The 16,234-nt window shown below is 29.1% G+C and overlaps 4 protein-coding genes across 4 annotated transcripts; 1 reads left to right on the top strand and 3 right to left on the bottom strand. All coding sequences in view use genetic code 12, as the record gives it.

Moving 5' to 3' along the window:
* Positions 1-1,826: 1,826 nt before the first annotated feature.
* CD36_09570 (conserved hypothetical protein) lies at positions 1,827-4,148 on the top strand (the record flags this gene model as incomplete). The annotated part of the gene is made up of 1 exon (XM_002417556.1): positions 1,827-4,148. The coding sequence occupies one exon, from the start codon at positions 1,827-1,829 to the stop codon at positions 4,146-4,148; it is 2,322 nt and encodes a 773-aa protein (XP_002417601.1).
* Positions 4,149-4,511: 363 nt separating this feature from the next.
* On the bottom strand, positions 4,512-5,288 carry CD36_09560 (conserved hypothetical protein; the record flags this gene model as incomplete). The annotated part of the gene is made up of 1 exon (XM_002417555.1): positions 4,512-5,288. One exon carries the CDS (start codon positions 5,286-5,288, stop codon positions 4,512-4,514), a length of 777 nt encoding a protein of 258 aa, XP_002417600.1.
* A 1,908-nt stretch (positions 5,289-7,196) lies between these two features.
* On the bottom strand, positions 7,197-8,120 carry CD36_09550 (mitochondrial import receptor, putative; the record flags this gene model as incomplete). The annotated part of the gene is made up of 1 exon (XM_002417554.1): positions 7,197-8,120. One exon carries the CDS (start codon positions 8,118-8,120, stop codon positions 7,197-7,199), a length of 924 nt encoding a protein of 307 aa, XP_002417599.1.
* Positions 8,121-12,547: 4,427 nt separating this feature from the next.
* Positions 12,548-15,388, bottom strand: CD36_09540 (conserved hypothetical protein; the record flags this gene model as incomplete). Its single annotated transcript, XM_002417553.1, has 1 exon — positions 12,548-15,388. One exon carries the CDS (start codon positions 15,386-15,388, stop codon positions 12,548-12,550), a length of 2,841 nt encoding a protein of 946 aa, XP_002417598.1.
* Positions 15,389-16,234: the final 846 nt, after the last annotated feature.

Here is a 16,234-nt window from a genome sequence, read left to right as displayed (position 1 = left end):
TTCTTGTCTTGTTATATTATAGTGGTTGTTTTTATTTTTTCTTGTTTCGCTTATTTGATTGGATTTCTTGACTTTAGGTTGCTACCCAAACCAGTTTTATTAATGAAAGGACTTGGAAAACAAGAAAAACATATCAACTAGTAATGTAAGTGTGTATATGTGAGGGGAGGGAAATTAAGATAACCACCAAAATTGAAAACTTTTAGCTCAGCCTTGTTGTATATTGTTATCTTTTGATAAGAGGAAAAGGTCTACCAACAGAGTCCAATCCAACTGGTGTAAAGATAGATTAGTAAATTTTGTTTCTGATATGGGAAATAAAAACCCTGTTTCAATTACAAGGCTTCAACATTGGGTGTTACGCTGTTACGTCTATTATTACATTTCCTTTCTTTTTCATTTGTTGTTATTTGGTGTATTCGTAATTAGTTGTATCTAAGGAACCGGGGATAGATTGTGGGGGGAGAGGGGAGGGGGGAAGGAAACATCGAGAAACAAGAAAAAAACCAGAATCTAATTTAAGAGAGCGAGCATTTCCTACGCGAAACCAATGCACCAGTTGTGCATGTTCGTGGCGTGGTTATCAATCATCTTTTATTACATCATAGGCCTAATACTTTCAATTTGAAACTACTTTCATTTAATCATAGTTTTTAGTTGTTCATTTAGTTTCACTTGATGCAATCTTAAAGAGTATAACCATGTGTCAAGAAAGCAAAGCTTTTGTTTCGTGTCATAAATCGAAATCATTTTGCCGATTCTGCACCAACTCTCTTGATTACTCGGTGACAAGAGCACACCTCAAGATACGCTACTTTGCAGTTATCGGAAACAACCTCTTCCACCACCACTTTGGGATAGTAGTAGTGAAGGAGAGGTATAGCTACACAATACATCAGTTCATTTCTGTTATCGTAGATGTTTTGACTATTTTTGGGGCGGGTCATCATCATATATCTTAAAAAAAAAATTTAGACTCAATACTAAAAATAAACATATGCTTTATTTTTGCACCTTATTGTAGGCTTGGGGAATTTTTGTATGCGATATTTTTCTTGGTTTGGTGTTTTTCGTTATCAATATCCTATCCTATGGGGTTCTCATGTAAACAATCAAACTTGCTTAAACTTGAGGGGGAAAAGTGGAATGATATATATATAAGAGCCATATTGTCGATTTAGAAATCTCTATACCTAAAAAGTTACGTAGTTGTCACTTCTGCCAACAATATTTTAATCATCAATTTGACAACGACTGATTCTTTCTTTCTTTCTTTCAAAATTTAAAATTGAATAAGGAGAAAAAGAAACAAACCAATACCCACACAACCTTACACATACGACGAGTCATTCAAATTAGTTTTTTTTTTTATTCCCTCATTGGCCCGCCCCTCCTTTGACGCACCACGACCACCACGACCACCACTGTTAACTATCGCCACGGAAAGAAAGAGAAAAAAAAAAAAAAGAAAAGATCAACAGGATAATACACATAAATTAAAATAAATTAAACTTCTAAAAAAGTAAAAACAAAACATATTCAAAAGGAAAGTTAACAACTCAAAGTATTGTTTTCAATCATTCGACTAATTTTATTTCAAAAAAAGTTCCTTCTGTTTACTTTGTTTGGAAGAGTTTATACACCCCAACACATATATATCTTTCTTTCTTTTTTTGTTTTTTTGTCTCTTATCGAACTAAAATTTTCCCAATCCAAAAAGTTTCAACCTATATCCTGGTGGATGTCCATAATATTTTGATTAACTAATATCCCTTATTTCTTCCTCCTTGAATAATACTAGCAAACCAATACTATTCAAATACACTATGACATTTGGGTTTGATAAATTCATAAGCAAGGTTAGCACTCATAGACGTCAATCTGAACCATCAATCTTGGAAATTGCTGCCACTAATTCTCAAAATAAATCGAGAAGGCTAAGTATGGATAATGGTCATTGTTATGTTCGAGAATCAACTAATCATCATCATTTAAATAATGTTGTTGATAATTTACGACAGCGTGCTGGGTCATTTTCATTTATTTCCCACCAACATCATCAAAATAATTACGATAATTATACTGTTGATCCCCTCACATCTAATGGGGCAAGAGTATCCCGATCCCGTTCACGTTCTAAATCAGTTGGACATGGAGAAGCAATATCACCAGCTTATTTTTCCAAAAATAAAACTAAAGATTTAGTGAAACAAGAAACAGCACATATCATTCTGAAGAAATTACTCAACATGTTACAAGATTTGGATTTACAAAACCCTATTGCGTTGAAGACAATATCACAAGGATCAGAAACGAAATTTTGTAAAGTTTATGTGTCCAACACTAATAATTGTATTTATTTACCAGCAGCAAGCTCAACAAGTTTTACTTATGAAGACGATGAAAATGGGGGTGTAATAATCGCCGAGGATAGGAATGACGACCAAATACCAATGTCTACTAATACCATACTGCCAGTTGACAGTACAAATCATTCACAAACTGATTTCCTGGATTCTCCACCACCACCAGATTTATTTTCTAAAATGAAATCATTCCATTCACCAAATTACTTGACTTCAAAGATAGATTCAGAATGTCCAATTCCCCATACATTTGCTGTGATTATTGAATTAACTAAAGATTCCTTGATTATCAAAGATCTTCATTTCCAATTTCAATCTTTAACCACTATATTATGGCCAACAGGGGATACATATAATCGTACTCATGCCAAAGAGAAATTTCCTATTGGAAACATGGAATGGCGCACTTCTTTGAGTGATGCTGATTATTATATTAATAGTTCTAATTCTAATGATGTTAAACTGAAAAATTTAGGACCAGAAGACCTTATTAATCGGACTAGAGAATATAAATTAATTAATATTGATGAACCCAAAAGTTCATCAAATAGTTTACTGGATGATGATTTGGATATAAATAATATTACATCACCTTTATCAACTTCACCAACATCAAGTTCAACATCAACAAATTCAACATCTAATTCTTCTACCCCTGATTCATATAAAGCTGGTCTTTATGTATTTTTGTTACCCATTTTATTACCAGAACATATACCTGCTTCAATTGTTTCTATTAATGGTACATTAGCCCATACATTACTGGTTGAATTCAATAAATATACTGATAAGTTCAATCGGAAATCAAAAGTGTCAGCATCTTATAATTTACCTATGGTTCGTACTCCACCAAATATTGGTAATTCAATTGCTGATAAACCAATATATGTCAATAGGGTTTGGAATGATGCCGTACATTATATTATAACTTTCCCAAGAAAATATGTCACTTTAGGTTGTGAACATATGATAAATGTGAAATTACTGCCAATGGTGAAAGATGTGGTTATTAAACGTATTAAATTTAATGTATTGGAGAGAATAACTTATGTTTCGAGGAACTTATCACGAGAATATGATTATGATAGTGAAGATCCATTTTGTATTCATCCTGCTTGTAAAGAGAATAAAGTTCGTGAAAGAGTTGTATCATTGTATGAATTGAAAACGAAAAGCAAACAATCTTCTGGTGGATATCTTGAGGCATATAAACAAGAAGTTATAAAATGTCCAGAAAACAATCTTTTATTTTCTTGTTATGAAATTGAGAATGATAATAATTGTAACCACCACCCCAAAAATGTCAAACAAAAGAATAATAAAGATCAACCAATGATTGCTACACCTTTAGAGATTAATGCTTCTTTACCATTTTTAACTACCATGTCTGATAGTTTAATCATGACATCAGCCATAGAAGAAGAAGGTTCAGATCTGCCTCATACATCAAGAAGGGGATCAACCATCAGTATGAATGATAATAATAGTACCAACAACAACAACAACAACAACAACAACAACAACAACAACCCTTTATCTCCACGTTTAGGAGCCGTGGAAACTAGTGGTGCTAGTTTAAATGAAATTGGTGATCATACATTATTCCCTGATTCTAATTTTCGACATATTGAAATAAAACATCGATTACAAGTTACTTTCCGAATTTCTAAACCTGATATTGATAATAAAATGCATCATTATGAAGTGGTTATTGATACACCCATTGTTTTACTTAGTTCAAAATGTCAAGAAGATTCTCCTCCTCCTTATAGTTCTGTATAATATTTATATTGTATTTTTAGTTAAAAAAAAAAAAAAAAACAGCAACAACTAAAAAATTCAACAAACATTGTAATAGATATTTGCCTAGTGATGTAAATATTGAATATATATATTAGAAGATTAGAAAAAAAAAAAAAAAAAAAAAAAAAAAAAACCAGAAATAAGAAAAATACATATATATATATATATAACGGATATAGAATATTAATAAAAAAAAAAGGGAGGGCAGGGACAGGGGCAGGGGTAAAAAAACTAAACCTAATAATAGTGAAGAAATTAAAGAAACAAGTTAATAAATGGTGGCCATAAACCAAATAAACCATACTTTTTCTTAGAATTTATTGTACATTTCAAAAAAAAAAATTATTCTAAATTTTTTGTAATTTGTCTTTTGAAAAATCCATTAGAATTGAATTTTTCCGAATATGAATAAGTTACAATCAATTCTGTTAATAATTTAATATCATAACCTTGAATATTTTTTGGACAAACAGTTTTACCTTTTGGATTAGCATAAATTTCAAATGCAATTGCTCCATTACTATTATTATTATTATTATTATTGCCATTACTACTGGTAGAATTATTTCCATTCCCATTACCATTGGTAGTTGTAGAATTAGTGATTGATGTAGTTATTGGACATGCTAAAAAATTGGTTGAATTTTCAAATGATAAATAACCATCTTCAATAGCAAATCCATTACTTTCAACAATTATTGATTCATTATTTTTATGAGTTGTTTCAGCAATAGCAGCAGCACCAGCAGCAGCAGCAGCAGCACTTAATAAATTACTAGATCTATCAATATATGCATTGATTGACCAAATTGTAGAGTTTCTAGTATTAGTACTGGTGGTGAGGTTATTAAATGAAGCAATATTTAAAGTATAATTATTTTTACCATCAATTCTACCAAATAATGGAGATCCTCGATTCCCAATAGTAATTGATGATTTATTAAATGTAACAATATCAGCTTGAGTTAAATTCCCTTTATGAACAGCAAGTAAAGTGAAAACTGGTGATGTTGGAGTTAATAATAATGATTTTTTCGATAATATTGGATACGCTTCAATTTGAAGATATTGATTGAAAATTAATAAAATTGATAATAAAAATGTTGCAAAAAAATTCATAACGTGTGTAGTTGTAAAAAAAAAAAAAAAAATCGGATTTTGTACTTCACTTTTTTTTTTTTTTAAAAAAAAGAAAAAGAAAAACAAGAAGAGAATTTCAATTACGCAAATATAAGATAACTTGAAATATATATATATATATATATATATATGTATGTATAGGGGATGACTAGGGGAATTAATAGTAATGACCTTAATGGGAGGGAGGAAGGGGGGTGTAAATATACAATAGCAATTCATATATTGTTAGACAATAACTTGGTTTTGGTTGGGTACATATATCAATTAATTAATACTGTTCCGTTTTTGCCGCCATTCTTTATGTCTCTATTTTTCGGGTAGTCAGGGCAATTGGTTTCCGGAGGAAAGAACCCACCCCCCTCCCCCTGCCAAAGAGAAGTTGAACATATAAAAACTAGAACCGTTATTTGATATATATATATATATATATATTTGTTTATAATTGCTTTCATAACAAAAATCGAGACGAAAGTAAAATTATGTGAATTGAAGTAAGAAAAGGGTGATTTTTTTTTTTTTGTCTTTCGTCTGTTGGTTTTTTGTGTTTGTTAATAAATCATAGTATGGCATACCATAGCATGGCATAGCCCATAAGCATACAATAACCGAAGAGAGAGAAAAAAAAAAAAAAAAAAAAAAAAGGGAATATCGTCTTAAACAGGAAATCCAATTGCCATTAATATTCTTTAAAAGTCAATTAAGGATGTATTATAGGTTATTGTTAAGCCTATAACGTGGGTATCAATACTATAAAGAGGTAAAAACTGGGATAACCTGGCGGGATATAAGCCATATATAAAGCCGATAATTTGCCTACATAACCAAGGCGATAGTAACTAGTATATAAAAACCATGCTTTATCTCTAAATATGTCAATTCCAGTGATTGCTTTGTGATTTTTGGTTTATTCCCAATTGATCTCTATTAGACGATAAACATATTATGATCCGTTTTTTTTTTTTTTGTCCATACATCATCGTTCAAATGGCCAAATAAACAAACCAGGAAATCCATTTGAAAAGATCCTTATGTGACGAAAGAAAAGGTTTTGGGGAAACCTTTACTTGTTGGTAATCTACAGTTGTTAATATTAAATGAAAACTCAAACAGTAGTTGTAGAATATTTTTTAAAAAAACCTTGGCAGATTCCATTGCACGTGCTCCAAACATTTGGTTAGAAATTACACCAGAATTTCATATACCAACAATAGAAAGTATTAATTTAGAGTATCTATTGGAAAAATCATTTGGAGGATTAACCAATTTATACAAAGAAGTTTTGTAGTTACAACTTTCAACTTTCATAATGGTTGCAGGACTAAAAAATAAAAGAACAGATAAGATGTGCAAAACAATCCATTTTCAATTTTTTTTTACATCAACTTTTTGTATAATTAACTTTATTAAACAAGGTTAAATAAACTAGAATGAATAAAACAAAGGACTATACAAACATCAATAAGAATGAAATAGAATGAATAAAAATAAATAATTGATCTAAATGTTCTTCTTTTGCAATTGATTAACAGCCACAACTACATATATACATAATTCAAAATTATTTGGAAGGGTGGAATCGTTCTTCTTCTTCTTTCTTTCTAATAATGTCTCTCTATCAAATCAAATAATAATAAGAATAATAAAAACAATAAAAAATAAAATAAAATAAATAATAATAGTAAAAATAAATAATTATTCACAGTAAGATTGTAACAAAAATATCTTCCAATTGACAAAACATACAAAATCTTTATACTTTTCTTCACTTTCCTCATATTTCTAAACGTTTTTCCATTATATTCTTCTTCTTCTTCCTCCTCCTACTCCCCCTCTCCCTAAATCCCGCTTATTCATTCATGGTAAACTAAATCCTTATCACAAACCTGCTTACAAAGCAACGGCTGGTGGACAGTCCAAAGCTTTCTTCAATGAACCGTAGATGGTGAATTGTAAGGAAGTCAAAGTACCAACCATAACCAATCTTGTTGGTAAACCGGCGAATGAACCAGTGACACCCAATTGTTTAGCTAATTGGACCAACAAACCAACAGTGGATTGACCTGGAGCTTTCTTGGTTTTGTTGACTTTAGACAATAAAGTATCAGCAGGTTGAGAAACAATGGCAGCAGCACAACCAGCAATGATACCGGCACCCAAGTTAACAGCAGTATGAGCAGCATTGGATAAATCGACTTTTGGAGTTGGAATAGCATTATAAATGGCTTCATTAGCTCTTTCGAAAACCAAGAATTTAGCAATATTATATGGAATTTGTTTGAATAAGATTGGAGTGAATCCATTATAGAATGAACCAACACCTTCTTCTTTCAAAATTCTTGAGAATCCACCAATTAATCCATTGGCAAAAGTTGGTTGAGAAACCAATCTAATTCTAGTAGCTTCCAATGGACATAAAGCAATATCAGCAAAAAATTCAGCTAAAGCAGATGAACCAATATAAATTGAATCTTTATATTGTTTAGCAGTGTCATAACCCAAATATTCAATAAAAGTTTTCTTGAATAATTCGTAACCACCAAATTTGAAAGCACCTTGTAAAGAATAACCCAAAACAGTTGGACCCAACCCAGTTAAAAGAGCACCAGCACCTTCAGTTTGAACAACTTGTTTAAAAGAACCCAACATACCTTTGTTATAAACGGTTGGTTCTAATTGGATTCTAGTTTTGACGACATCAATTGGAGTCATGGCACCATGAGTAGCACCACAACCAATAGCACCAGCTAAAGCAAATGAAGCGTAATCTTTGACAGTATATTGAGGGAGTTTATATTCACTTGGAGTGGACATTATTGAATAGTTATTAATGATCTATTAAATCTTGATGAATTTGAAAAAAAAAAAAAAAAAAAGAAGAGGAGGGATTTTTTTGATGGAAATTTTTTTTTTGCTTTTCTTTTCTTTTTTTTGTATTGTATTGTTCTTTGTTTTCTTAGAGAGAGAGAGTGTGTGTGTGTTTTTGTTGAAAATGATGAAATGAAAACCAATCAAATAATATTAAATAGATTGAGTGAGAGAGTATGAAACAGTGACAACGTTGATCCAAAAAAATAAAAAATATATATATAGATCACACACGCACGCACGCACGCGCACACACACATCTTCTTCTTCTTCTTCTTTTTCATTTACAACCAATTATTTTTGGGTCATACACGCACACATGCACACACACAGACTTTGCATTGGAATTTCCATAACCATCTTTATTTTTTTTTTTTTTTTAAAAAAAAAAAGACTGTGGCAAATCTAGTTGATGATAATCAATAAAGGTGTGACCCTTTTGAAAAATATTGTTGATTAAGATGGTACCTACATCACAAAAGAAACATTTAGATCCGACCGGAATATTCAGGAAAAAACTAAACATTAAAGAATTTTTTTTTTCTGTGATTCTGATTGGTCAAATTATTTATATTGACAACCGATTATGTGTAACAAAAAATGATCAATCTATTAATCACAAACGTACGCAAAACTTTTTATAAGCTGTGTTGCAAAGAAACATTTTTCTCTCTCCTTTTTTTTTTTAGACAGTTTTTGCAATCATTGAAAAAATGGGGTTCTCTTAATTTACTGGTCATTTGTGATTTTCAATGACTAGAAAAACCCCCCCTATTTGGTTGTATGTTTAGTAAGCTATTAATAAGAGACAAGTTGTATTTTTGACAAAAATTTATGGTACTTCATGATACAGGGAATTTAGGTGGACAAAAACTGTAGCATGTCATTTAATTAGAGTAGTCTCTTTGAAATAAATCTGTAGTTAAGCTAGAATTAATAATTTCCTAGCATATATATATATATATATATATATATATATCAAAGCTTTTTGGACATATGAGAAATAAACCTCAAATGTTGATCAACTATAAATTTCTAATATTTAGAAGTAGCATATTACAAAAACTTTCTTCAGAAGTAAGTAATAACCTGAAATTCATCCAGTTTAGAAATTTTTTGGTTCAGAGAAAGCTCAGTTGATAACTTCTTGATTAAATCCTATTCACATTAATATGCCAGGTTCAATATGTTTCTAGTTTACTTTATTAACTGAGGTTCCAATACTCGTTCATTCTTCAATTTAAACCATCAATTGAGAATTAACCTGTCTCAAATAATAATAAACGTTTTGTATTGAATCAGTACTAATTATCTAGTTCTTGCTTTTCCTTTTTTTTTTTTTTTTTTAATTAGCCATTGTTGCAAAAAAATATGTTTTGGTTGTTGGTTGTTTGGGTTTTTTTTTTTTTTTGTTTTTTGGTAATAGACCAATAACAATAATGTATAGAAGTATCAAAGTTTTTAATTAAAAACTTAATTTTTAAACTTAATTGTTGATCTTAATAGTTTTATTAAAACCAATTGTATCCCCAACACACAGTTTAATTATCATAAAAAGAAAAAGAAAAAAAAAATTGAATTCGGTTAAACAAACCAAAAGAATGAAAACTGTATTTTTACCCAAAAAAAGGGATGACAGAAAAAATAGCCGAATCATGCTAATAATAATAATAATAATAATAAAGTTAACTTTGTTTGATTTGTATGTTAAAAAATAAATCAAAAAACCTTTGCCTTTTTGTAAGTAGTAGTAGTACTAGTATTGTTAAATAAAATAATGAAGATTAATTTTAAGGGGGTAATGGAAATATTTTGAATTGTGTGTGTGTCCAGAAAAAATGATTAAATTGGAACTTTGAACACCCTCTAGTTATTAATTTAATTATAATATTATTAGATTCAAAATTTATAGATATGTATTTGAAGTGATATTGTTTTGTCTTCCTATATATTGTCAATACTATAGTCAAACAAGATTTCAATCAAAATCAGGATTTATTGAATTTGGGAATGGAGTAATTTGTTTGTAATCTTGTAATTCACAACAAGACATTTCCCATTCTTAATAATAATACACTTAATAGATTTTTACAAACAATATCTGTGAATCTATAATCTAGTGAAAACAATAATGAAATAAATCCTTTGTCATTTTTTTTATTCAAAGAAATTCATGAACATTTATCCTCCCCCTCTCACCACTTATCTATTTCAAGTCAATTTCAAAAATATATTAAACAAACTCTTAGCAGTATTGTTAGAATAAACTAGTAAATCTTTTCCAAAACAGAATATATACCTTTATATTAATAGTGTTGTAAGAAATATAATATATCGTAAGGAATATAAGAATGAAGAGAATTGATCTCACCATATAAAAGTGGCAAAACAACAACTACAACAACAACAACAACAACAACAACAACAACAACAACAACAACAACAACAACAACAACCAAATTTCATTTACCACCAGAAGTTGACTTTGAGGCATTTTTTTTTTGTTTTTTTTTATTATTATTTAGGAAATTAAATCAATGATGAATAATTGAAAAGGGGGGGGCGGGGGGAATAGCCCATACTACCATAATGGAACTATTTGAGGAGGCGATAGTGTGTATAATCTTTGAACTTTCAATCCGTAAATATATCCAAATTCAATCAACACCAACACCTAAACCCCAATTTTTTTGGCGGTACTGCATATTGTCAAAGCTGCAAAATTACTTAAACTGCAATATACCGCCTTAATGCTGCAACTTTTTTTTTGGTTCTTTTGCTACTACTACTACTACTAGTACTACTACTACTACTACTACTACTACTACTACTACTACTACTACTACTACTACTACTTCTTGCCCCTAAAGGAATAAATAAATAAATCTTATTATTATTATTATTATTATTATTATTATTCCCAAGGATTTTATCTTCTTTCTTCTTTCTTCTTTCTTCATTGCATTAAAATTGGTTTATTTTTTTTGTCACACACACACACACACAAACTCTATCTATTTATTTTTTCATTATTGGTCAAAAATTAATGTTAAAAGTAATGAAAAAATTATTATACATAACCTATTAACTATAACTTATAACTTATAAAACTCTAAATTTTGATTCTTCTTATTATTATTATCATTATTATTATTATTAGTGGTAGCGATAGTTTTTTAAAAAATATTGTATAAAAAAAAACGAGAGATCTTCAATTAAATAAAATTTCTTTTTTTTTTTTCATTTTTTTTTTTTAAAAAATATTTACTTCAAATTTTTGTTTGTAAGTTTGTTTGTTAGTTTGTTAGTTTGTTTCTTAGTTTGTTAGTTTCTTAGTTTGTTAGTTTATAAGTTTGTTTGTAAGTTTGTTAGTTTGTTTGTTCGATACTTAAAATTCTGAATTTGGAATTAAAGTTTTCATGGATTTAAATAAATAAATTTATTTTATTATTATTATTTTTTTTTTTTTTGGCTTTACGTATAATAAAAGTATGTTAATCATGAAATAGGGTTATGAATTGATATGGATATGGATATGGATATGGATATGGATTTGATATTATCTTTATGATTTTTGTGTACTTTTTTCTTTTTTTTTTTTTCGAATATTTTTAAATCAAACCTTTTGTTCAAAAAGAAAAAAAATATATATATATATAAATATATATATACAAAACATCCACCATTTCTCTATTTCCTTTTTTTTGTTGTTTTGACTTCATATATATCAAAGTTGATTTTTGCAATGACAAATGGTTAATACATAATCATTATCATTATTATTCATTTATATATCTCTCTCTCTCTCTCTTATTCAATATCACCCCCCACAAAGAATACTCTTTCTCCAGCACCTTTTTTTTTTTTTTTTTTTTTTTTTAACTTCACCTGATTGCAAATGAATTTACAAATAATAATAATAATAATAATATTACGTACCAAAAAAAAAAAAGCACAGTAAATATATTAATCATGTAAAACCTATATTAGTATATTAGTATATTAGTATATTAGTATATATATATATATATATCAAAACATACACACATACAATAAGACTGTAAATACTATAAGAGTGATAATTCAGAAATCCACAATATATATATCTATTTATATAAACACAAAAATATTGAAAATAAGATATCATAATAATAATAATAATAATTAGAACTTTAATCAAATCAAATCAAATCACAACACACATTACCTTTGTACACTTGGACATATGTAAGAATCAAACAAATCAATCAAACAAGCAAGCAAACAAGCGGCGGCGGCGGCGGAGAGGGGTGGCTTTACAATCAAAATCTCTAAAAAAAAAAAAAAAACACCCAACCCAAACCCAAACCCAACCCCACTAAGCATTTTTTTTTTTAATTAGTACTAGTATAATATGAACCTGAAGAATTACCACCTACTGATTCTTCTTGTGCTGTTGTTGTTGTTATTGCTGTTGATGCTGTTGTTGCTGATGTTGTTGCTGATGCTGTTGTTGTTGTTGCTGTTGTTGTTCCAGTAGATATTAAAGTTCTATCACCACTAGTATTATTATTATTATTAGAAGAAGAAGAACTTGTGATACCTGAAGAACTAGTAATTATATTATTATTATTATTACTTGATCTACCACCATTATTATTGTTGCCACTAAGAATTGAATTATCACCAGAATTAGAATTATTAGATCCTTGTCCATATGTTTGATGATGAAGATAAGGATGATTATGAATAATATGTGATGTTGTCACTCCACTAACTACTTGTTGTTGTTGTTGTTGAGTAATAGAACCAACATGAGAAGGAATATGTTGTTGTTGTTGCTGTTGATAGTAACCAGGAATATTAGCAGCACCAGCACCAGCAGTAGTAGTAGTATTACTATTAGTTAAAGGCATTGGTTCATATTCATTATTTCCAATTCCAATTCCACCACCACCACCATGATTACCACCACTAGTACTATTATTATTTGAACTTGTAATATAATTTGAATTTAATCCCATATTTGTAGCACTATTAAACCAAGGATTATTCATTAATGAATTTGTAGTTATATTATTACTAGATCCACTAAAACTAGAATTTCCAGTAGTTGTACTATTTGTTGTTGTTGTTGTATTAGTACTAATTATCAGTGGTCGAGTAGTTGAAATAGAACTATTTGAACTATAACTATAATTATTGTTATTGTTATTATTACCACCACCACTAGTACTATTACTATTACTATTACTAATAACACTTGATTTACGTTTAGATCCTACTCCTGTTGTACGAGAAAAACTATTATTATTATTATTGTTGTTGTTGTTGTTGTTGGTAGTAGAAGTGTTAGTGTTAGTGTTAATGGTTGAGTGATATTGATGATGATTAATTGAATTTGTATTATATTGATCAATTGAATTATTTGTAGTCATATGATATTGAGGATAAATTTGTTGGGGATAATGAGGTTGAGTAAAACTTGTATAATGACCAGAATAAACATCTTGAGGAATATTATGCGCCACAGTACCACCACCACCAATAGTATTATTATTATTATTGGAATTATTATTGGAGTTGGAGTTGGAGTTGGAGTTGGAATTGGAGTTGGAATTGGAATTAGAATTGGTACCACTTATGGTACTTGGAGCCACCCCATATTGAACATATTGACCATATTGATTTTGTTGTTGCAAAGGTGTAGTGATGTTTGTATTTGTAGTTGTTTGTGAATAATTATTATATGCTGGTGTTGCCATACCAGTACCAGTACCAGTACCAGTACCAGTAGTAGTAGTATCAGTTGTATATCCTTGACCACCATATGACAAAGTATGCAGATGACCAAGGGCATTTATATATTGATTCTCATTTCCACTAGATGAATTAATATTATTGTTATGTGAATCATCTTCACGTTTCACATTTGTAGATGTTGTTCCAATTGAATTTGTTGTAATCAATGAATCTGATTGAGAAGGTGGTAACAGATACAGTAATTGAGAAACTTGGGAATTGGAATATTTATTGTATGAACGTGACATATTTTTCGAATAACTATTACCATAACTTCCATTGGATATTGATGAATTATTATTGACAATACTGGTTGTACTTCCTATTACCGATGGAGAATGATGAAGAAGTGGTTGATGTTGATGTTGATGTTGAAGTTGCTGATGTTGTTGTTGTTGAAGTTGTTGTTGATGTTGTTGTTGTTGTTGTTGTTGATGTTGTTGTGGAACATAAGTAACATTTGTATATTGATTATGAATATCGATTCCATAACTTTCTTCATCTTCAATTGGACCTTTACCTCCTAATGAATTTTCTTGAACCAGGGTCCATAATGTTGGAGAAATTTGAACATGTTTTAAATCAGATTCTGAAGGACGTTGTAATTTCCCTGAATCAACATCTTCTTTATTATAATAACTTACAAGATGAATTGTTTGAGTTTCATTTTTACCTTCCATATTTAATTCTTTGGTTGTAGTTGTCACAGTGATGGTTTTTTTCACTAATCCATTTTGCAGTATAGCAGTTGATACCATAGGTCCATTACCTAGACTGGTTTTATAATCACATAAAAATGAACTTGATGCAGGGATAACATTGTGAGAAAGCATTGAATTATTGTTATGATTTGAAGAAGTAATCATTCCTGTTGTTGTTGTTGCTGCTGTTGTTGCTGATGTTGTAGTTGATAATGATTTATTATCTAGTATATTATGAGTGATACTACCAGTACCAGACCCAAGTAACATTGAACTTAATCGAGCATTTCTATTGAGATGATTTGTATTGTCGTTATGAAGGTGGTTATTATATCCTCCTCCACCACCACCACCAACACCAACACCACCGCCATAATCTGAATCATTAACACTATTATCGTATTCATCATTAGGACCAAACTTACGTTTCTTTTTCTTTTTCTTATCTTTATCAATCAAATTTTTTTTATCCAATTCACCATAAACTAAAAATCGTCCTTGAATTCTTGAAGGTGACCATGAAATTCCATCAGTCCATCTTTTTATTCCTGACATTTGTTCAATAAATACAAATACATTTCCTGATACTATAAGCAGATTTCGTTCACGTTCATGAGGTCTTCGAGAAACTGGTTCTAATTGTTTATCAATAACTTGTTGAATCACAGCTAATGCATCTCTTGTGTTATGGATATATCCATTATATGTGGGGACTAAACTGGAATTAGACATTATTTTAGTATTACTATTTTGTTTTTTTAAAAAATTCAAAATTAATATTAAAATTTTCAAACCCCCTTAAAAAGAAAAAAAAAAACAAAAAAACCCACAATTGGAAAACACAGATATTGAAACTTGGATCCTTTCTTTTTTTTGTCCCTTTTCCTTTTCCTTTGTTTTTCCTTTGTTTTTTGATAATTAAGTAACTTATTTGATTAGTCACTTAAGAGATTGGTAGGATTGGTAGGGAAGGAGAGTGGTTCCACGTTTTTTTGCGGGCGTAGTAAAACAGGTTTTTTTTTTTTTTTATTCTTTTGAGGAATGGTTGTTATTGATTGAATTAATTGAGTTAATAAGTTGTTTTAATACCTTGTAATGCAAATATTGTGAAGATTTATATTCTTTAAATAATTTATTGAATGAATAAATGAATGAATGAATTCTTCTTCTTGTTCAAAACAAAAAAAAAAAAAAGAATATAATATAATATAATAAATAATTATCACCAAAATAAATGTCAATAAACAAAGGAACGGCAAGGGTTTCAAAAAACAAAGAAAAAAATTTTTTGGTGAAAAAAAAAAATTAAAAAAAATAAAAAAATAAAAATTGAACAAATGGGAATTTGAATTAATTATAATATTAATAATAATATTAATATTAATAATAATTGGTTTCTTTTTTTATTTGGTTTTCTTTCTCTTCTTCTTCTTCTTCCTTTATTGTTATTGTTATTATATATATATATTCCAATTGTGAAATATTTTTGATTTAGATGGTTTAATTAAAAAGAAAGAAAAATCTGTAAGGTCTAAGATGCTTTGTTCCTTTATATGTATGTATGTATGTGTAAACGGT

The sequence above is a fragment of the Candida dubliniensis genome, chromosome 1 (genome assembly GCF_000026945.1).
Source record: "Candida dubliniensis CD36 chromosome 1, complete sequence".
In the NCBI taxonomy this organism is placed as follows: domain Eukaryota; kingdom Fungi; phylum Ascomycota; class Pichiomycetes; order Serinales; family Debaryomycetaceae; genus Candida; species Candida dubliniensis.
This window is presented reverse-complemented; position numbering and strand designations above follow the sequence as displayed.